This window comes from Podarcis liolepis, assembly GCF_965112155.1.
Source record: "Podarcis liolepis genome assembly, chromosome: 13".
Lineage (NCBI taxonomy): Eukaryota > Metazoa > Chordata > Lepidosauria > Squamata > Lacertidae > Podarcis > Podarcis liolepis.
In genome coordinates this window covers 27,807,892-27,830,254 of record NC_139573.1, presented here as the reverse complement: position 1 = coordinate 27,830,254, position 22,363 = coordinate 27,807,892, and the positions used below count along the sequence as shown (strand labels likewise).

Below are 22,363 nucleotides of genomic sequence, written 5' to 3'. Positions count from 1 at the left end.
CAATGACACACTGTGTTTAATGTGGTTCTTGAGTAGAGTCCGAAGACACAGGGGGGCACCACCTTGATGAAACTAAGCAGGTCTGTGCCTGATCAGTTGGGAGGAGTAGACTACCTGAGAACCACATATACACAGCCTTGGGTTCCATGGTAGAAGGCAGACAGGATTTCTTTATTTCTCTTTACTATTACATTTATAGTCCACCCTTCCTCCAAGGAGCTCCAACCAGTGTACACCATTCTCCCTCTTCCTATTTTATCCTGACAACAACACTGCGAGGTAGGTTAGGCTAAGAGTTGGTGACTGGCCCAAGGTTGCCCAGTGAGCTTCATGGCCAAGTGGGGATTAAACTCTGGTCTCCTGGGGTTCTAGACCAGACCTGTGGCCACTACGAAACCCTGACTCTTGTGTGGGAAGAATGCCAAGCACAAGTTGTTCTGTATGCTCCAAAGCTAAGCACTTAGGAACAGTGAAGGCAAAACGGCTGGGACTCATCTTCTGCAAACCACCCAAAGATCTACCAGCACATCCCAACCTACCGTCTGCCTACCCCCTGCTCTAGCATAGGAGTGTATTTTTGCACGTCGACACAGCAATAGACAGCTCGCTGCGTTTTGCACCCACTCAAATGCCCAGGTAAGTCTCCTAGCCGTGTCAGGTTATTATACCCGAAAATACTGTCCTAGCTACTTAGGACGTCAACAAGGCATCTTGGAATCAGGAAAAGTGTTTATTTCATACAGTGAAGAGACAGACACTGTTAGTACGACAGGGAAATAGATTAAGATACCATGGGCAATACCAGGGAAAGTGGGAAGTTGGTGGTGGGCATTTCATAGGGGCGGGAAACCCAGGCCTAAGTTTGGCTACGATACTGCTGCGATGGCATTTACAATTGTTTTGTTAAGGCATACCCATTGGCAGTAATAAAAATCATAGAAAGTACAGACCAAATAATCCAAAACATCCCTGCCCACAAACAATTCTAAAGCAAAGGAAACCTAAACCCCCCACCCCCAGTCCTCAAAAAGACTAAAACGCAGAGCTCACAAACACTGAACTGAGCCAGAGTAAAACAAATACCCCAGAACTGGCTCCATAGGTGGCACTAGAGTGGGAAGATGGGGAGAAAGCTATGCCCCCTCCCGCAAACTAATAGCTTGCTCTTTGCTGGAGCCTCCTGTGAAATGGAAAAGGCTTTCTGTTATTCACTAGTAAGGAGAAAAAAAACACCACATACACTTTTGCCAGACAACACCTAAACAATATAACTAAATCATAAACTAGGAATTAAAAGAAGGCCACAATTCTAATGCATGCTTACTTGAAAGTTAACTCTATCAAAACTAATAGGATTGCAATCGCGTGAGGGGGGCATGGGGCATTTACTCCAGGGAAAAACAGGACGGAAGCAGGAAAGTGAAATACGCCATTGTTTCTCTTTCACAAATCTTAACATGTGGAACCGTGTTCCCACCACCCAAAATGCACTTTGCCCCTTCTGTCACCCCACAGAAGTGGTGCTGATGCTCATAAACGTGTTCAGAAGACTCAGCTGCTCTCAGGAACACCCTTAAGAATGGAAGAACCTAAGAAGAGCCTTCTGGATCAGGCCAATGGCCCATCTAGTCCTGCTCTATTGTCACAGCGGCCAACAAGATGCCTGTGGGAAACCTGTAGGCAGGATTAAAGCATGAGAGCACTCTCCCCGGCTTTGGTGTCTGGCAACTGGTTTTCAGAATTATTGCTGCCTCCAACTGTGGAGACAAAGCACAGCCGTCATGGCTAGTAGTCATTGATTGCCCCCTCCTCCTGAATGAATTTGTCTAGTCCTCTTTTGAAGCAATCTAGGTTGGTGCCCATCACTGCCTCGTGGGGGTGAGTTCCATAGTTTAATGATGCACTGCGTGGAGAAGTACTTTCTTTTATCTCTCCCAAATCTTCCAACATTCAGCTTCACTAGATGTCCACAAGCGGGTGGACATCTGCTCTCTTGTGGGTAGGAGTTTTAACAAATGTGAAGCACACCAATCCAAGCCCAATGACTGAACCGGCCTTCGACAACCTGGTGCCTTTTAGATGTGTTGGACTATATAGCTCTCATCAGCTCAAGCCAGCAGAGCCGTAGTTGGAAACATCTGGAGGACAACAGGTTGGCAGAGGCTGTGAGCCAAGGAGTTCAAATGTACACTTTTAGTGGCCCCAGATCCTGGCATTTAGACACCGTTCTTGAAGCACCACAGGATCATTTTCAAAACGTCTGGTTGGAAAAGCCTGACGCAAAGAATGAGACTGGGGGGCGGGCAGCGGAAGGTTCCTGGACCACTGCTATTTTGCACATGGAACTCAATCACATGCTAGCAAGTTCAGGTTGAGCAATTAATAGTGGCTTTAGAGCTCTTGTTCAAGACACTTAAAAAAGGAGAGCCACTTTTTAGCAGTAAGGAAAGTGATGGGAAAATGCACTGGAAGGTGTGCAATAATAACTGCTTGATGTTACATCCAAAAAGAAAAAGAATTAAAATAAATAAAGAAGAAACACTTTCCAGGTTGGGAATGGGAGAGAGAATGGTAATCCATAACATCACATCTATGGCAGCAGAGCTGGTCTGGCCACTATGAGCCAATTTCTGCTTTTCTCCAAGTACTGCTACTACAGAAATGACTGATTTCACCAAAGTCCACAATTGTACGGGGGGGGGGGGGGTTTAAAAGTGTACCACCAGCAATGATAGTTCTACAATACTGCTGCACAACTTGAAAAATTATCTATATACAAGCTGTTGGGAGGTTTTTGTTTTTTTTTAAAGAAACTGCCATTAGCAAAGTCATAGGCCAGGCATAACACAACAACATGATGGGTGCAGCAGTGAACTTCAGGCTCTGAAGTCGTACTGAAATCAACAGGCCTTTGGCATCCTTCTATCTGGAGTGCACCCCTCACATGGGAAATGAGACCCTTTCCTGCTCCCCCAGAATCTACCAGTCATAGTTGTACATGAGTCCACAGCAGACATAGGGTATATGCATGCAAAATGTCTAATGAAAGTGACCAATCAAGTGCAAGATCAAAAATACTTTTTTCTCCAACATAAACCCAGCAGAATCAGCATATTCCTTCCTTCCAAGATCAGGCAGCTGAGGTCTGCAACAAGAAACACAAGCCAGTTCCCTACTACCTGACTCATGAGGAGTCCTCTTTCTTGGATGGCAGGATTAGAATCAGGCCCTGAGCAGATGGCTCTTCTTTAGAGACCTCTTTATGCCCTACAGGTCTTTCACTCTCCAAATAATGGCTGAATTCTGCCTTCAGAATTTTCCATGCATTTGCACTTATGATAGCAAACAGCACCAAAATTATTTCCCCTCTGTACTCCCTTATACAATGGATTGGCAACAAAATGACTTGTTCACTTTAGTGTTTGTGCGCTGACTTTACCGCTTAATCAAATTCCTGCTGTTTACGAGGATAGGTGCAAACACCCATAGGTTTGTGGGGTTTTATTGGCAGTGGAGAGTTGACCTCTCTGGCTGACAGCGGTTTAGCAGAATAATCAGTGGGCTGCATCCAGCTTAAATAACTTTACACTTTTAGTTTTGCTGGAATCGGTGGGACTTTAAATACAGTCATGACCAACTTGTCTTACTGATTTCAATGAGCCTACAGCATGACCAAGAGTCCTATCGAATGCTATTCCTCTGTGTTCAATGGGACTTTCTGCAAGATAAGAATATGGCAGATTGCAGCCCAAGAGTCTGGAGTCAACCAATATTATTCTTTTCTTTAACAGTTTGTTGTGTGGCAGAACCTCCACACTTGGGAATAGAGGCTGGCCCATTACGGTGAACAGGGCACTGCCCAACCCATCTCAAGTCTGCCCTCAGCCAGTCCTCCCCGCCTTCTTTCTATGGTGCTGGGGGGGAGGGGTACACCGTCTATGAGCAATCCTTAGTCTCTGTGTTGGCCTTGCCCAAGTCAGCAGGGAGAAAGATGGGAACTGGAATTACTTGGCTCTGCCTGTCACTGGCTGTGGCTCCACATTTTATTGATCTTACAGCCCCATGGGCAACAGCTATAACTACACACATCTAGAATGGGTGTGGGTGGGTCCAGATTTTTAAGCCATGGGTCAGAGGTGACATATTCTTAGAAAACTGTCTTCCCCCACTCCACACACCTGAAAGCTTATTGATAGTCAGGAGGAGGACGTGTTTAAGCCTAGGTGAGGGAAGCAAGCAGTTTCACTTCCAGGAAAAGCTGCCTTCTGGTTGTGATGTATGAGGGAGCAGACCTGAAAACTCTACTCTGGCCCAAAGCGAATTGACTTAGCTTGTGCTTCTCCCTTGAAGAATTAAGGCTCAAATCAGACTCGGGAGCCTTGACCCTAGTGGAAGGAAAGCCACACAAACTGACCACCCAAGAGGAAGGGAAAGCTATACCAGTCTCAAGTGTGTTGTTGGCAATTACCAGGGATATCCCCATTCAGAAAGGCAAAAGCCTGACTTTGGGGAGATAAACCCCTAAGGCAATTAAAAGGTTGCAACCATCATTTAGGACACGGCAGAACATTCCAAGTATTTTTCTAGCAATTGCAGGGTCTTGGGAATCCCAAACGGAAAAAGTCAACCATCACGTCTGTACTATGCAGAATACTGAACAAATATAGGTTCACCATTTCAGTATTTCCACTGTTTGAGCACTCAGAGAGAAACCAATGTCAGGCTTAGTGCAGTTTCAAATTCATAGGAAGCAGAATAAAATAAGAGTTGAAATAGAAGTATGAAACAGCTGCAGTTTTGACCCATCAACCTTAGTATTCTTTCCAATGACTCTTGTGGTTTTTGTTGCGCTACATCATGTTGGCCATTGAGATTCTGATGTACAGATGCTGTTTCTCCCATTTTATATTTAGAAAGAGTTCAGAAAAAGCAGAGGGAAAACAAAAGAGTCTGTGCCTGCATCTTGCTGGCAGTTCCCTTTGTTACGACCAACACGGGCTTCAAAGATTTAGACCTGTCATTAGGCAAACTAGTAAAGGTGTTATAAAGTATTTCTGCTCTTAGCCGAACAAATGGAGAGTTGGCAGGTTGCTGTCGCTCCTTGGCTCCTATTTCTTCCCTCCGCTGAGTTTCAATTTACTTCTTTTGTGTGTGTTCATAAACTCAAACCTTTCTCATGAGATGTTTTGCTCCGTACTTGCTGTACTTCTGCACTGCTTCATCACCCTGGATTCCAAAGAGGCCACATCAAAAATGACACATGCAGAGGCCAAAGGCCACATAACTCAAGGCTGTCACATGGGGGAATCCATGTCTTAGGGGGGCCCTGATACAAGACCATGGCTGTGCCCTTGTGCTATGCCTCTGAAGAGCCCGAGTGCCCAGGACCTTCAAAAAACCACACATCAGATTAGTTAAGAGCCACAGACAGCAAACTGGGAGACAAGCAAGACAGTATTTCCTAGGAGCGCAGGCTTAAGCAGAGAAAGTTTTGGGGACTCCAGCTAAGACGTTTGCTGCCTCCGCATCTCTTTCCATATGTTTCAGAGCAGCAAGATATCCGACTTCCTCAAGAATCACCAAATGTCCCCTTAAATGTCTTCTATAGAGGAAAATTAGCTAACTATATTGTGTGGAGACAGCTGACAGTATCATTTATAACTTCCTCCTCCATTTAAAAAAGCACAAGTAGCTACATTAAAAAACCCAACTAATTTAAGGTTAGTTTTTTACCCTATCTCTCAACTACAACAGAGTTACGCTGTGAAATGTATCAGCAGAACTATAGTCTTGTCCAAGGAGAAGAAAACCGTTCCAGATAGGAGATTCAGCCTTGCCAGGAGATGCCAAAGATTGGACCTGGGACACTATGCATACAAGACAGATGCTCTACCACTGAGCTACAGCCCTTCTGAAGGGCGGAGGAGAAACCAACCCAAACCAACCCCAATGAGAACAGAGCATGCTCAGTGGCCACAGAACACCGAGTATCTGTCAGGTGGGGCAATGGGACAGAAAACTGGGAGGTGGGGAACAGGATGGAGTACTCTGAAAAGAGGCGTGGCTGGCAGGCAAAAGCACTGTAACATTTTGTTGCAGATCCTGCTTGCAAGATAAAAATACTGCAAAACTAGATACACACACTGCCAAGTGCCATGGAAGAGAAATAGACAAGTTCTGAGAATTGGTTCAGAAGCAAACCAATAGCCTTTCCCCCCAGCTGAAGGATACTGAAATGCTCAAAGGTCAGGCCCAGTGTTCCTGGTGTCATTTCCTGGGTACTGTGGGCAGATGAGAGTATGATATAAACTGCTTTTTCTTGGCCACGATGGCTGAAATGAAAAGCTGAGGGAAAGGAGGGTGGAAGAGTTACTCTAACTTCATTCCAAGTGAATCACCAGAATGATGCTTTTTCTACTCCACAGATTGGCATAATGTTTACATGCTCCCACATCCGTTGAGATGCTGGAGGTGTGCAAGGGGGAGGTGTGCAAACACCTCAAGTCTAAGCTTTTGTTCAGAGTTTCTTACTTTTGACGCACAGCATATATCTTGATAGCCAAGTGGAAATTTTAAAAGGGTGGCTTTCATTTGCCATACTGAAGAGAAGGAAAAACACCCACCCCCACATACAGAGGGCGTCGGGAAGATTTGACACTGTCCTTCCCGCTCTGAAAGAAGTAGCAGAACAACTTGCAGTTCCAGCATTTAAAATTATCGTCATTAGGTCTGCAAATGAACTGAGTGTGAAGTCCACATTGCTTCGGTCTTTGTGCAGACCAGGGACCAACCACTGCTGAATTTGTTATGCTCAATTCTCTCTCAAATCACAGCAGCTAAACACTCAGGTTATTTTATAGAGTGGAGAAAAGACATGGGGAGGGGGGGGAGAGCCATCCTGACATAAAGACAAACATATGTCCAATACTGGCCATTTCTCACCCCCCGTTTGGATGGATATAGGACCAACCCAGCTGACTAAACTTTATGGGTTCTCTGGTGCCTTACAAGGTGGGAAGCCGCCCCAAACCCTTTCCCGCAGCTGGCACACTTGAAAGGTTTCTCCCCCGAATGTGTGGCACGGTGGCGCTCCAGGTGGGCGTTGCGGGTGAAGCCCTTCCCGCAGTCGCCGCAGGAGAAGGGCTTGTCCCCGCTGTGGATGCCTTGGTGGCGCTGGAGATGTGCGCTGCGAGTGAAGCGCTTGCCGCAGCGTGTACAGCGGAAAGGCCTCTCCCCGGTGTGCGTGCCCTGGTGTCGGGTGACGTGGGCGCTGCGTGTGAAAGCTTTGCCGCAAACGCCACACTCGTACGGGCGCTCCCCGGTGTGCGTGCTGTGGTGCCGGGTGAGGTGGGAGTTGCGCCCAAAGGCCTTCCCGCAGTAGGTGCACTTGTAGGGCCTCTCCCCCGAATGGGTCTCCTGGTGCCGAGCCAGGTGGGCGCTCTTGGCAAAGCTTTTCCCACAGTAGCTGCAGCTGAATGGCCGGTCCTCTTCCTGCACCTGCTGCCCGAGGCGCTTCCCGCCCAAGGGGCGCTGGAGCCCGGAATGGGTGGCCATGTGTCGGGTCAGGTGCGAATTGCGCCGGAAGCCTTTCCCACAGTAGGGGCACGTGTGAGATTTCTCCCCCATGCCAGCGGCTGGTGGTGGTGGTGGTGGTGGTAGTGGCGGTGGTCCGGGGAAGGTACCTCCGTAGGAAAAGGAAGCTCCTGCCTCAGCACACCTCACCTCGGCCTGGCCTGGCCAGCAGTGGTTGAACAGACCTCCTGCCAGCCCAGAGCAATAGGCCTGGCCTATCTCGGGGCTTCTCCCGCAGTAAGCCGTTTTGATAGTTAGGCTTTCTTCTTTCTTTATAAGCCTTCTTTCAACCACTTCTCACCTTCTCAGCCTTCTCTTGACTAATAGGTTTTGGACCTTTGCCCACACCACCTGCTCGAGAAACAGAGAAAAAGAAAAGAGGAGAGAGAGAGAGAGAGAGAGAGAGAGAGAAGGAACATATGAGAGTTGTGGCCAAAGCTGAGCAATAGGATGGGAAAGAGAGACAACGTGATGTAGGTCAACAAAGTTTATGAATACTTTTCACCTGCTGCACTCACCAACTTCACCCCCACATACATTTTTTTTAGTGGCTCATGTACTTTTGGGGAAATGTAGTAGATAAAAAGTAGCATTTTACATGTTTTATTACTGCACTATTGATGTGCATTGCGCACAGTGTACCTTTAGATCCAGGGCATTTTAGGCTTGTTGTTAATAACACACTTCCAAAGAAATTGGTTTTTTTTAAAAAAATGTCAATTATACTTTTCAGGTAAGATCGGCCCCAATCAGCTTACAAGGAGAATCTACCGATGTAGAATCAGAATTCCATCTTAAAACCATGGCCAGCTGAGACACAGTGGCTTTGACACCAGTCCACAGCCACCTTTTCCTTCCCCACTCATTGTTTCGCTTACCATCAGGCCTGGTGAAGAGTCCCGGAAAACTTGCACACTATGTTGTGATGTTTAATAGTGAATGTGTATTTAGCTCCCTGCCCCACGTAACTTACGCTCTACGTTAAATCTTAAATGCTACTCAGAAAAACAAAACAATGGTTCTTGAACCTGTGTGGGTGTGTATGTGCAGGGCTTTTTTAAACCTGAGCTCACAGGACCTCAGCTCTGGCACCTCTCAGGTGGGCGCCATTGCCATTCTAAGAGAATAAGGGAGAAGCTCATGCACCTTTCCCCCCCTAGAAAAATAGCACTGTGTATGTGTGTGAATATATATGTATGTATGTATGTATGTATGGGGTCCCTTTACCTTTATGTATTTATATACAAAGAGAACAAGCCAAGCATTCCTATAACACCTCAGATACATCATTAGAAAGCCGCACCCACACAGCCTTTTTCTTTTTTTCCATTACAAGCTAAATCGCACAAATCCGATGGGTCTCAATGGGGCTTCCCCCCTCCCCCCGGTAAGTAGTTACAGGATGACCGCCTTCAATCTGCAGGAAAATAAAATAAAATAAGAATAACCCACAACGAAAATCCCACCCGAGGTTGGGCCGCGCTTAGTCGCGGAAATGGGGCGAGTGGGAGAAAGACAATTAAAGGTAGAAAGCGAGGCGGGAGGAGAGAAGCTCCCTGCTGCAAAAAAGGGGGGAATAAGGAAAGAGAGAAAAACGGGGGGAATGTGGGGCACGGAACTGGGAGGCGGGAAGCGCCCTCCGGCGCTGGGGGCGCGCGCCGCCCTCCCCGGCTCCGCATCGTGGGCTCCGCCCTCCTCTCCGTCCAAGGCGCTCTCACCGATGCAGCCCCGCGCAGGGATCCCGGAGGGGGTGGTTCTGGCGCCCTTCAGCAGGCGCGTCCGGAGCTCGGGCCCTGGGAGGGAACCAGCCACCCTCGCAGCGTGTGTGGGTGGGTGGGCAGCGGCGGGTCCGGGCACAGGAAAGGACCCCTCGCTGCATCCTGTCCCCCACCCTTCGCTTCGCGCGGCGGCGGCGGCGGCAGCTCCGGCTCGATGGTTTTAACCCTGCTCCAGCCGACGAGGGAGGGAGTTCGCCCGGCTGGGTTGGGAAACAGCAGCAAGCGCAAAGGGAGCGGAGGCACTAAGGATGCGTCAGCATCATTATTAAGAAAAGGCACGACGGCAAGCTCTCGCCGCTCGTTTCCACAGACCCGAGAGGCAGATTTATTTCTTTCCGTTAAAAAAAAGAAAACCCGTTCCGAATGCAGAGGTCGCATTCAGCACCGATTTGCAAGATTTGCTGCCGTGCGAGGCAGCAAGGGCCTCCCTTGAAGGGCTGTGGTGTTGGTGGTGCGCGCACACACCGTATATTTAAAGTTCATTGCCCTCCCTCCCCCGCAAATAATCCTGGGAAAACGTAGGTCGTTCAGGGTGCTGGAAGTTATAGCTCTGTGCGGGATAAACTGCGGTTCCCGGGACTCGTGCGTGTGCTTTAAATGCACGGCGTGGTCGCAGCAGCCTTATGCTTTATTCTTATCCTTATGCACTTTGAGCGCAGTAAGGTGCATAGTCTTATTAAATCGTTTGATGCGCACAGTTCGGCTTTAGCAACAGTTCTAAATATTGGCTCGGCTCCGATTTGGAAAACGGGACAGGCGCTTGATAGCTTCCAATTTTACATTATAATACATTTACGAAAGCCTAAGCTTATCCTTTTGGTAGCCTCCTTTGTGCCTCTTCTGCCTCCAGGCAAAACACTGCTCCTTTCCTTGATCCACCCTGCAGACTGCTCCCCCACCAAGAGATTTATGCTTGTCCTTCTCCTCCAATACTCCCTTTGTTCTAGTTTATGCCAGGGTTGATAAGACTGTGAGAAGGGAGGACGAGTCCACTGACCAATGCACTTCAGGAGTGATCTAAAACTGCTTTGAAGCTTCACTCCTAAAGCTCAGGGAGTGAGCAGCAGGGCCCCAGAGATATTATCTGTAACATTGATTTAGTGCCCTTTCAGCTTCAGCAACAAACCAGACTGGAGTAAGGGCATGGTTGGCTGCCTTTCTGGAATTTCAGAGTTATAAGTATTTATGGCCTATAAATTAAAATTTCTCCTCTGTCAGAAACCCACACAGATGGAATTTGTCCTGTCCCTGAAATTGTCCTATATGTCCAGTTTTCCATTTCTCATATGACCTATGCAACTCCCTCCCCCTTCAGCTAGGAGCCAGGCCATTGTCTGCTTATGTTTTTTTTTTTTAATCTGTTATTTCTAGTCATTTTGTGTACGATTACTTTTCAGATAACTCTGTATCTCATGGTCTGAAGGTACATGATGCAGTTTGAAACTTAAATATGGGAGAAGGGCAGACAACAGTGAGGTGCTTTTGAAGACTCACGGTGAGGCTCCTAACTAGCTCTCACATTCCCTCCTAGTTCTCCTCACAAATAAACATATATTACTAATAGGAAGTGTACACAAAACCTTTAGTGGTTGCACTATACTTTCATAGCATATTTTCAATATATTTTCATAGCACTCAAATGAGAAAACTACTGCACCAGCATTTTATGAAGATTCAGCCCTCCTCCCCACCTTTGGAGACTATGTACAGTGGTGCCTCGCAAGACGAAATTAATTCGTTCCGCAAGTTTTTTCTTCTTGCGAGTTTTTCGTCTTGCGATGCACGGTTTCCCATAGGAATGCATTGAAAATCAATTAATGCGTTCCTATGGAAACCGCCTTCAGACCAGGTCCGGGGACAGTCTGTCCCCCGACCTCTTCTGAAGGCTGGGGGGGGGGGGACAAGGGCTTTTCTTCCCACCCCCAGCATTTTAAAAAACCCCGGGACAGCGGAGGACTTCTCCGCTATCCGGGGCGATGTAAAAGCCCCTGGGAAGGCAGACAGGGGGGACAAAGACTTTTGCCCCCCGCCCGCCTTCAGAAGAGGTCCGGGGACAGCGGGGAAGAAGCGCTGCGCTTCCCACTGTCCCCGACCTCTTTTGAAGCAAGGGGCGGCGGGGAGAAGCGATCTCCCCGCAGCCCCTTGCTTCAAAAGAGGTCTGGGGGCAGCGGGAAGTGCTTCCCGCTGTCCCCGGACCTGGGGCTGCGGGGAGAAGATCGCTTCTCCCCGCTGCCCCTTGCTTCAAAAGAGGTCCGGGGACAGCGGGGAAGACCCGCTGTCCCCGGAGCTTGCGGGGCAAGCTTCGTTTTGCGAAGCAAGCCCATAGGGAAATTCGTCTTGCGAGGCAACTCGAAAACGAAAAAACCTTTCGTTTTGCGAGTTTTTCGTCTCGCGAGGCGTTCGTCTTGCGGGGTACCACTGTATTCCCTTGTCTCCTATGCTGGAGTATATACCAGTGCATATGTAAAAGAAAATAGCCAAACGACACACATTCCCAATCTAGCAATAAAATTCTCTCACTTGCTCTCTTATTGAATACTAGATGGAAGAGCCCAGCATTGCTTGGGAATTCTAACAAGCTAATAAATACTGGGATTTATAAATGAATACTATATTTTCTTAGTTTCTAGGGCTATGCATGTCCACCCTCCCCCAACTAGGGAACACCTGACCAGCCCCAAATCAATTTGGGGGCAGGCCTCATGTTTAATTAGGATTTTAAAAACATGATATGATGAGGAGGGGGGCAAAGGAAGGGGATGCCGCACCTCCTCCCCACCCTCCCGCCTCCCCACCACTCTGCAGAGAGCAGAAGGGTTCAATCTGCTGGGTGTTGTTCTGTTAACATGTTCCTTGTAGTGAGCACTATGTCAAAGCAGACTCCTGCAGCCAAAAGGACTGCAGCATTGGTGGGAGGCTCCTGTACTGCTGATGCACATGCTCATACCTGCTTGCTTTCCCCTCTGTGCCCTCCTGCCCTCCACATTGTTGCCCATGTGTCCTGACTTGTGGTTCAGGCCTCAGGCACACCCACTCCGATCACTACCACTGCCAGCATCACCTTCTCCAACTCCCAGGCCACTGCTTATCTGGCTGCCATCATCGCTGCTGCTACCACCACATTGTGGGAAGCATCCGTCTGACCTGGACCCAGCTCATTTTCCCTCCCCATCTTCTGACTTGTGCATTAGTCATTGCCACGCTAACTGACCTGCAGTGGTGGTCCAGTGACTAGGTGGTTCAGTCCTGTTCAGTTTGACTGTGTGTGTGTTCCTTTGATGGGAATAGACACACACAGCCAAACTGCTGTGTGGGGCTGTTTGAAAGCCCTCTTGAAAACAGCCCCATGCTATTATTGGTAGAAGCTCCCTGTCTCACCACCTTTCCCATGACAGACCTGGCTTATTCCAGGCAACCTGACTCAGGGTGATTTGTAGCTGTCTCAACCCAACTTGGTTGAAGCTCAGATCCAAATCTGGTGCACAGCCATTTTAGTCAACTGTCAAATTTGATTAAAATCACTGCAATTTTGAAAGGTTCAGCCCACCATCTTTATTCAAAATAGCATCCCATGATATCCAAATATAGACCAAAATGGTACCCTCTATCTCAGGAACCATTATGCCAACTTGGGGGTGATATCTTCAGAGGTGCAGTTTGGAATAGTTTTGTCTGCCATCTTGATTCAAAAGGGGCATGGCAATTTCCAAACACAGACCAAAACCCATCTCCATCTCCATCTCCATCTCCATCTCCATCTCCATCTCCATCCTGGGAACCATCACAACAAATTGAGCAATGATATCTTCAAAAGTGTCCAAATCAATGGTGCTTGTAACTGTTTGGTCTTTCATAAACCAAATCCCACTCCTCAATCTTGGGAACTGTCACAGCAAATTGGGTGACAGTATCTTCAGAAGTGCCCAAATTGATGCAGTTTGGAATGATTTGGTCCATTATTCTGGTTCAGAATGGCACCTAGTTTCTAAAAGTAGGCAGAAACTAACTCCTCCATCTTGAGAACCATTGTGCCAAGTTGGGTGGGTGATATATCAATAGGTGTATGAATGCATAGAGAACAGACAGACAGACGAACTAATTTGGCAAAATACTTGGTAGAGGGGAAAGAAGGAAGAAAAGGAGATAAAAAGCCCTGCTGAATTAGACCAAAGCTCTATCAAAGCCAGCATCCTGTTCTCACAGCTGGTATTCAGAGACATACTGCCTTCAACAGTGGACATGGTACACAGCCATCCTGACTAATAGCAATTGATAGCATTATATGAATTTTAAAGCCATTAAAGTTCTCTACCATTACTACCTCTTGCAGGAGCAAATTCTACAGCTTAACTATGTACTGTGCAAAGAATTACTTCCTTTTACCTGTCCTGAATCATCAAACATTCATTGTATGACACAGGTTCTAATCTAGTATTAGAAGACAGAAAAACCTTTCTCCAATTTCCCCACACCATGCAAGTTACCAGGAAGATGTAGAAATGTATTTTCAAAGAGTTTTAACAATCAAGTGAAAAGGCAGGGTGACAGTGTTTCTATGGAAAAGAGAAAAGCACAAGCTAATAATCAGTTGTTCCTGATTGCTCTGTTTCAGTGTATTAGCATCTAAATGACCTATTATGTCTTGCCTGGAAAGTCAATGCAGGATTCTTCTAAAGGCTATCCAAAAAAATGTAAAGTTAAGTAGGATAGTTCAGGGAATAAATGTAATAAATAAAACTTGGGAAATCCTTCATTGTTATTCACTGATGAGAGATCAATGGAGCCACTAAAGCACTGGGCTGTGAATGAATGTGTAAGAAAGTATGTACTTGAGAGTCATTGGGGGGGGGGGGTTCCACTTCAGACTCCATTGTATGTTTTCAAAATTTTGGCAGCAGAATCCAAGGCATGTCTACTCAGGAGTAAGTCCCCTTTAGTTCATTGAGGCTAATTCCTATGTAATTGGGCATAGGGTTGCAGCCTTACTGAGTAATTACTTGGGAAGAGTGACTGGGAAATGAAATGCAGCGGTAGTTGTATTTTATGATGTCTGAATCAGTTAAACACAAATGCTGTGATCCTCTTCAGGTTTATACATGCCCCTCAAAACAGATAGCTGCTAAATTATTTCAGAGAGAGGCTCAAGCTTGGATTTTGACAAATCTGTGTGGGAAAAAGATGAATAACTGTAGGAAAATTGCTGGGACTCTCATGGTGTGTGTCTGATACTGGAACCTGGAATAGGGTCATCATGTGAGGATGGTATTGTATTTGAAGGAATATTGGAGTCACCAGACTAGTTACAAAGTAGCAACGAGAGACTCAGATTCAAAGCCCCCCATTATTGGGGTTACTTGGGGCTAGTCATTATCTGTTAGTTTTGCATACTTTACAATAATAATAATAATTTCATTATTTGTACCCCGCCCATGTGACTGGTTTGCCCTAGCCACAACAGAGTGGCTGTGATCATAAAACAGACGCATGGAAAACCATGTACTCTTCCTGGAGGAAAAGCAGGATATACTGTAAATGTATTAAACAGGTTAGGTACTCTTAACAAAAACAAATAAAAGATAAAAAGATAGAATAATATATTGGAATGTGTCCTTTATTTGAATGGCTATCTGGTCCAAACCTAGTTTAAAGATTAAAAAACCCTTTAAGGACAGTAAAGAGCTTGAAGTTGCCCATCAGAATTTAGCACCTGGGCAGCCAACAAAGCAGGCACACAGGTTACTTGATCCGAGTCTGCCACTATGGTCTCTCCCCCCCCTTTCCCCCCATCTATGCATATAAATCAGCATAAGCAAATTTTAGCCAAATCTATTTTTTTCTGCCAGTGCATTTGCATGTTTTTGGTGTTAGATAAGTGGCCACCTTAACGTGGAAGCTAGGTGGCTCAAATTAATGTTGGCCTAGCCTTCATAAGCAATAGCTGAGATGGAAAACTACAAAAAAAATTTAAAAAAATATTGTGACCAAGCTTCCAGTCACCAGAGTCCCCATCATGAGACACACAAAGTGTTATCTTCATTTCATATATCTAATAAAGTGAGTTCTAGTCTTGAAGGCTTATGCCATTACCTACAATATATTTACTGAACTAGGCTTCATGGGAAGGAGGGAAGGGAGGGGTAGCTGCCCCCATAAGCAATAAAAATACAGAGCTGAAGTTCTCTCCCCCCCCCCATCCTGGCCACGCCCATGCTAGGTTTTAAGGTGCTGGAAGATTTTTTTTTTAAAAGAAAAACATGTTACTGGCTTCAACCGTACAGTATTAGGGCGAGATGTGTGTAGCAATACTTGCCAGCCGTTAGTGGTGGCAGGGACTGGCTAGTGCTTTAGGAGACATTTGTGAATCCGGAGTTACTCCCCATTATCTTTGAAAAATAAATTATCCAGCTCATTGGGCTGCGAAGGGGTTGGGGGTGTGTGATATCGGTGTCACTTCAGTGTCACTCCGAAGCAGCTACTCCAGAATTACCCTGACCTGCTTGCTTCGCTTCAGCCATTTAATGCTTTAAAGGGGAGCCTCTGTTCGGGCTTCAACATGGAGGATGAAAGGGATTCGGCTAAGCAAAGGGGCGGGGAGGCGGAACAAAAAGGATTGGCTGCTCCCAGACTTTGCTTCTTCGCAACTGGCTCTTCCCATGTCAATCCAAAGCCCATCCCCGCCTCTCCCGACCAGCTCCAGAGACTTCACGGTTGCCATGGTTTCAGCCTCTTAAATCTCCCTTCGCCCGCCCCGCTCAGGGAGAGGGCGGGGCCTGAGCCGACAGCATTCCAAGCCTTGATTTATTCGCTCCAATAAAACAGATCGGTGAAGCTGAGGTGCGCGGGGTGGACGGGGGGGGTGTACAATTGTGAAGCGTACCGGATTTTGATTGGACGGCTATTTATTCCCTCCTTGTTTCTTGGAGGAGGAGGAGGAGGCGGAAAGAGGGCGGGCAGTTTACCAGTTGGCCGGTTTTAAGCATCGATCAAAGATTCCGATTGGCCTTGGAAGATTGTCTAGCTCCGCCCCCTGAAAAAAAAGAAGCCTGGAAGGCGCGCGTAACGGGGCTTGTATCCCTGGCCTTCCCTGCCACCCCCCCAACTCCTGAAAACTACCCGTCGTTCACTCGGCCGAGTGGGCGGAGCTTCAGGAGGAGGAGGAAGGAGGGAGAGAGAGCGAAGGCAAGAGCGAGCTGTAACGGAGCCAGGCCTCTTGTCTGTCTCTCTGTGCTTGCTGCGCGCGCCGCTCCCCTTGTCTTTCTCTCTCTCTCGCAGCGCGTGCGGGGAACAGGCAGGGCCCCAGCGGGTGGCGGAGCGTCTCCCTCTCGAGGCCGCCAGCGCCGCGCCCCCCCCCCGCCAGCTTCCCACGAGGCCCAGCTTCTTCGCGCGCGGGCGCGTGTGTGCGGCTGTTGCTGCTTCTTCTGCTCCTGCTGCTGCTCCTCTCGGTGCAATGTCTGCTCCTGCGACGGCCCCTGCCCCTGCGGAAGCTGCTGGCGGAGGCGGCGCTGGGGACAAGCAGCGCTCTTCCACCGCCGCCGCCCCGCTCAACGTGGAAGGCATCGACCTGCTGGAGAAATGCGGCGTGTGCCGGGAGAGGCTGCGCTCCGAGCGGGACCCGCGCCTCCTGCCTTGCCTCCACACCGTCTGCAAGGAGTGCATGAAGGTCGAGCCCGCCGCCGCCGCCGCCGCAGCAGCCGGCGGCAACAACAAGGATGGCCAAGGTGAGGCTGGCGGGGAAGAAGCGGGCGGCGGGGGAGAAGGAGCCCCTCCTGGCAGGGGTCGAGGCTGAGGAAGCTTGCGACGGAATGGGAGGCGGGGGCAAAAGACGTTGGCTTCTTATCCCATCCCCTTTCTCCCTTTATGGGGGGGGGGCGCTTTGGTGTGGGAGGGAACGTCCTTGTTTAATCCTCGTGCTCGCTAGCTCGATTTATATATATATATATTGCAAGAAGTGGCCTTGGGAGAGTGCGCGCGGGGGGGGGGGTCAGGCGTGCTGGTATAAATGGGAGTAAAAAATGGAGGAGGAGACGTGAGAGAAAAAGGTGCATGAGAGGAATGCCTTGTTTTGTACACGTTCCTCGCTCAAGAGCATATTTTGGGGTGGGGGTCGTGAGCAGGAGGAAGCGAGGGGGAGTGGAGGAAGGGACGTTGTGGAGAAGGAGGAGGATGCGTGTATGGCGGCGGCGGAGGTGCAGCGAGGGAGGCGTGGCCACGTGCATTCCGACGAGGGGGGCAGCGACGCGTATCGCGAGAAGTGCAGCTGCTGGTCTGCCTTTTTTTATGAGGTGGGGGAAGCGACGGGTCCTTATCTCCCCTCCTCGCCATTCCCGCCTTTTCCAGGCCCGCCCTGGTTGCGTTGAGCATTCCCACAAGGAATTTCTGCCTCCTTGTCAAGGATTTGTGGGAGGGAGAGGAAGGGAATTGTAACAGATGTTGGAAGTGTAACTTTTTGTTTTATGCATACAGTACTTAAGGTGCCTCCTTACAAGAGGGAACGTTCTGTGGAGCGGAATTTAATTCCCTGAGTTGAATAGGGTACGCCCACCAAAAAAAAGAAAGCATATGAGACTTCAGTCAAAGTTGGTGAGAGAACATATGGGAAAGCATGCATAGGAGGAGTACACTGCAATGGGTTCAGAAACATCTCTAAATGGGTTAATCAAAAAGGCAGCATGTTTGCTGTTGATGTCCCCAATAAGAGTTTTTGCACTCCAAAAGCTTGCTGCTCAACACTGTTGAGCCAGTACTGTATGGTCATTGTTCTAGAACGTAATTCATGTGATAATTGTTTCTTCCACATTAGTGAAAGTAAACCGAAGTTACATGCCAAGCTAAGATGTGCTTTTTCTTGACCCATGCTTATATTCCCAGTTCTTGATAGAATCTTCATACCCCAAGTATATTTAGGTCATTTCACTCTAGCACTATCTGTCCTAGACGTTTCAAGGTGTCCAGGTATTGGTCATGGCTTCTCAGTTACAAGCAGTCTTAAATGAAGTTGATTATTTTGATCCTTTCAGGTTCAGGCCCGGATATTGGATTGGAAACAGCCTCAGTCACCTGGGAGGAGAAGGGGTGCCTGCTGTTAGTTTTCCTGGACCTATTCATACAACTGACTGGGGTATCCTTCCTGGTCATTTGCCTGAATTAGGCTGGGAGGGGCACTGTTTTACAATAGTGCTATGGTTGTTGGTTTTTTTTTAATGTTATAAGCTGCTTTAGGCCTCCTAGTTCCAGAAAAGTGGCATATTTTTTTTTTTAAAAATAATTTTTTTCTCTGCCATTGGACTTAGAGAACCTTTAAATCTGCTTTGGCCAATCTAGTCCCCTCCAGATGTTTTGGACTACATCTTGGGCTAGTGGAGCAAAGGCTTCTTTAAAGGCTTGTCTCTGGCCTTGAACTTCTTGGGATGGGGAATGTTTTGTTTCCCTTCATCCAACCTCATTCTGTAACATCAACATAGTCAAGTGTTTATGGTTAGCTGCTTGGTTTATTATTTTTTGTTTCCTGTAAATTCTTTTAAAAATACTTTTATTAGTTTCCAAGTACAATTCAACAATAGCCTCATTATAACAATACCAATTTATAAATACAATTATTAATACCAATTGTTCAAATATGTTTTTCTCCCCCCCAGTTGTTGCTGTTATCCATCATGCCTTGGGAGAAGCTGATACCCCATTGTTCCAGAAATTTCTCCTTTGCTCGTCATTTTGCCACTTTTAACAGCTGCAAAAATCACTGTGTCCCAATAAATAACCTGTTTTCACCATTTCCCCTCTCAGCCTGGGAAGAAGAGTGGTCTGTCGAACTGCAGATGACTCAGTAATGAATCTTATCAGTTCCTTGGCAAGTTCGTGGATTTCTTTCATTTTTCATCCTTCCTTTCAACTGAAGATAAATGAGCATTTATGCTTCCAATTAAATTCCAAGTCCTCTTAGCGTTATTTAGTTCACTCACTAAATAATAAAGGGGAAGGGCCAGCTCTAATTTTCCATCAGAAACCTTTTGCAAAATAGAGCTTTACCCCCTTTTATTAACTCACAAAGTTCAGTTTAATGTTATATTCCATATCTTCAGTCCTCACTTGTACAAATATAATTTGAACTAAACATTCAGAGGAAGGTTGCCAAATCATAAATGTAGAGAAGAAAACTTTAAATAAAGAAACCATAGGCTCCCCTCCCCCCACACCGTCTTTTGCACCAAATGAAGTTTTATATCAAATTCAAATCTTAAAGTCCTTGCAGTTGTTTCCGTTCCAGAGTTTGTGATCTCACTTCTTGTAGCACGTGTCTGTACTTTAGTCCAATTAAACACTAATTAACAGGAGAACCTCTGCTTCATAATGGCGGTTTTGGAGGGCTTTTTTGCAGGCGAAGTGCTTTTGCACTCAGCTGCTTGGTCTATCAGGCAGCCTATGCATTCTACTCCTACCTACTCCCACTTCTTCTGGCATGAAGAGGGGGACTTCTGGAAGAGATCAGGGTTTCTTTGAATTGCCTTGTGATGTGGACAAGATGATGTAGGAATTTGTGGTGAAATAAGCCTAAAATGTGCCCCAGTACCTTTCTTCAGGGATCTTACTGCTTGTGAAGATGTGTGTTTCTTGATTCCACAGGAGTTCCACCTGCCAGCTGAACAAGCAAATTAAGATAATGTTAAAGTTTATTAAGTTATGATTACTACATACAAAAGAATAAGCAATATATGCAAAGTTACTGGTTTTTATATGTAATGAACTTTTAGGACAGGTGATTTCCGATAGTGTCTTGGCCCAAATCCAGGTTCACATATGGGTTCAGTTCTTTGTCTTTTCTTCATTTGCCGAAAGCTCTGCCCGATAAATCTGTTCAGATATGAGAGTGCCTTTTCTGAAAGTTTTCTTAAATCAAGTCTTCCTGTGGTGGTAACTTCTGCCCTATTCATTTCTTTGAAAAGAAAACAATGTCTCTCCCTCTCCTTGGTTCTTCTTTTTTCTTAGACATTTGTCAGACTGTGATGCTAAAAACCTCTTATTTTTTGCGTCGGCTCTTTATTTGATGGTCTGGCCTAAGCATACTTTTAAGTACTGTATTTTTTGCTCTATAATACGCACCAGACCACAAGACGCACCTAGTTTTTGGAGGAGGAAAACAAGAAAAAAAATATTCTGAGTCTCAGAAGCCAGAACAGCAAGAGGGATCACTGCTCAGTGAAAGCAGCGATACCTCTTGCTGTTCTGGCTTCTGGGATAGCTGCGCAGCCTGCATTCGCTCCATAAGACGCGTACACATTTCCCCTTACTTTTTAGGAGGGAAAAAGTGAGTCTTATAGAGCAAAAAATACGGTATGTGCCAAGTGGCGTTTAAGCTATTTATTTGATTTCAAACTGCTTTTAGCTATGATTATGCCTAGCCCTTAGAGTAACCCTCTGTTTATCCAAAGTTTACCCAAAGTTTGATCGGCCTTATGTGAGTATGTACATCTTATTCTGGTGCTGGAATAAGACAAATAATGGAAGCTATCTGCTTTGTTTTTTCATCTTCTCCAAAATAGAGCAGGAGTGAGAGGATTCCTTTGCCCAGATGTCCTCTGGTGAGAATGCAGGAGTGGGCTGGAGCCTTGTCTGCTTACGCAAGGGAAGCATACCCCCCCTTAAGTAAACAAACCTCCCTCTGAGAAATCTCAGCCTTTCTTCCAAGTCCTCTGATAGTTCTGGAGGAAAAATGCAAAGACTTCTCTTACTCACAGAACACTTCGGATAGCTTGCTTTGCTTCTTTCTTAGATCCCTCTGGCAAACAAGAGAAACCAGAGTGAGAGGTGAGATCTTTCAGGATGCTTTGGTCAAGTAAAAGAAACATCTAGAGGTTTCTGTCCTCAGAAACTCTCAGCAAACAAAGATTTATTATTCTGGTGCATTTTTATTCTGCCATCCTATCACTGGTGCACAGTGGCAGCCAGACAAGCTTTCTTAGTGGTGGCCCTCCCTGTTGTGCATGCAAATACACATAAGCAACTTTAGGATTGCATTCCTTGAGGGCACATCTTGGAGTAGAAAAGGAAGAATTCAAATCCCCCTAAACCATAAACAGTGGTGCAGTAATTTTGATGCTGGGCTTAATGGTCTTAAGGGGTCCTTTGCTCATTAGTCAAGTGTATTACTTCATTCACTCTAAAATGTGGTAAGCTAGCTCAGATGCATTTGGGAGTGGGACCCATCTTCCGCCCCAGAGTCCTTTCCTGACAGCTTTAATACCTCATATACGTTTTTGGGAGGGGCAGACCTTCAAAGCAGCAGCTGGATACTCCTAGGAAACTAGGCAATTGAAAATTATTTTACCTTGAGTGCTCTTCTTTTTCTTGACTTGAAATGCAGCTGATCTAAATGAAGAGTGGGGGGAGTTAATTGATTTCTGTCTTTTACTGATTCACAAAAGGAAGGGTTTGATCTGCCTTTGATATGATCCTTCTGCCAGCAGTGCAGCTTCAGTGGAGATGGAACTGAATTTAATTCTTGAGTAGAATGTTTGCCAAGTTGGCCTTGAATTGTGAAAGCAGAAACCACCAGTTACTCCCTCTGATAAGATTCTGCAGCAGTCTGGGAGCTAGACCTCTTTTCTTCTCTCCCACATAGTTCCCCCCCCAAAAAAGAAACCAGCGATTGAATTGCAATTGGTGGGAAATGGTGGGGAAACGTTAGCAAAAGTTAGCATTTTAACTGGTTTAGCTCTGGTCTTTATACATTTGTGATCTCTATGCTAATGTTTTCTCTCTCCACATTTGTTTACAAACCTGGCAAACTGGGAAAGCATTGCATACATCTAGTCCCTGAAAGCTTTTGACATAATAAATTTGATAGTCTTTCAAGTACTACAAGTCCTTAGTTTTCTTTTTGCTACAAGAGACTAAAACAGTTACTCCAAAAGCTAGAATGTTATCAGTTTCCTGCTGCTTATCCAAAAGAAGACGAACAGCAATTTTCGGCTTTGTTTATAAGAGTAAAGAACAGTGCTTTCTCTAAATAGGGGCCT

At 46.6% G+C, this 22,363-nt stretch overlaps 1 protein-coding gene and 1 long non-coding RNA gene across 5 annotated transcripts in view; one reads left to right on the top strand and one right to left on the bottom strand.

Moving 5' to 3' along the window:
• Positions 1-711: 711 nt before the first annotated feature.
• LOC310691119 lies at positions 712-10,612 on the bottom strand. Its single transcript, XR_014518333.1, has 2 exons — positions 9,291-10,612; positions 712-7,923 (listed from the first exon to the last, which is right to left on the bottom strand). It is a non-coding gene; the product is annotated as an uncharacterized lncRNA (long non-coding RNA).
• Positions 10,613-16,110: 5,498 nt separating this feature from the next.
• Positions 16,111-22,363, top strand: part of TRIM28 (tripartite motif containing 28) — a 31,819-nt gene continuing 25,566 nt past the window's right edge. For 2 of the 4 annotated variants that reach the window (XM_083470564.1, XM_083470562.1), the window contains exon 1: positions 16,304-17,068. In XM_083470564.1, coding sequence (XP_083326690.1) covers positions 16,798-17,068 — 271 coding nt within the window. In that variant the 5' untranslated portion in view covers positions 16,304-16,797. Of the gene's footprint in view, positions 17,069-22,363 lie in introns of all 4 variants that reach the window. The other 2 variants (XM_083470563.1, XM_083470561.1) reach the window with 2 other exon arrangements.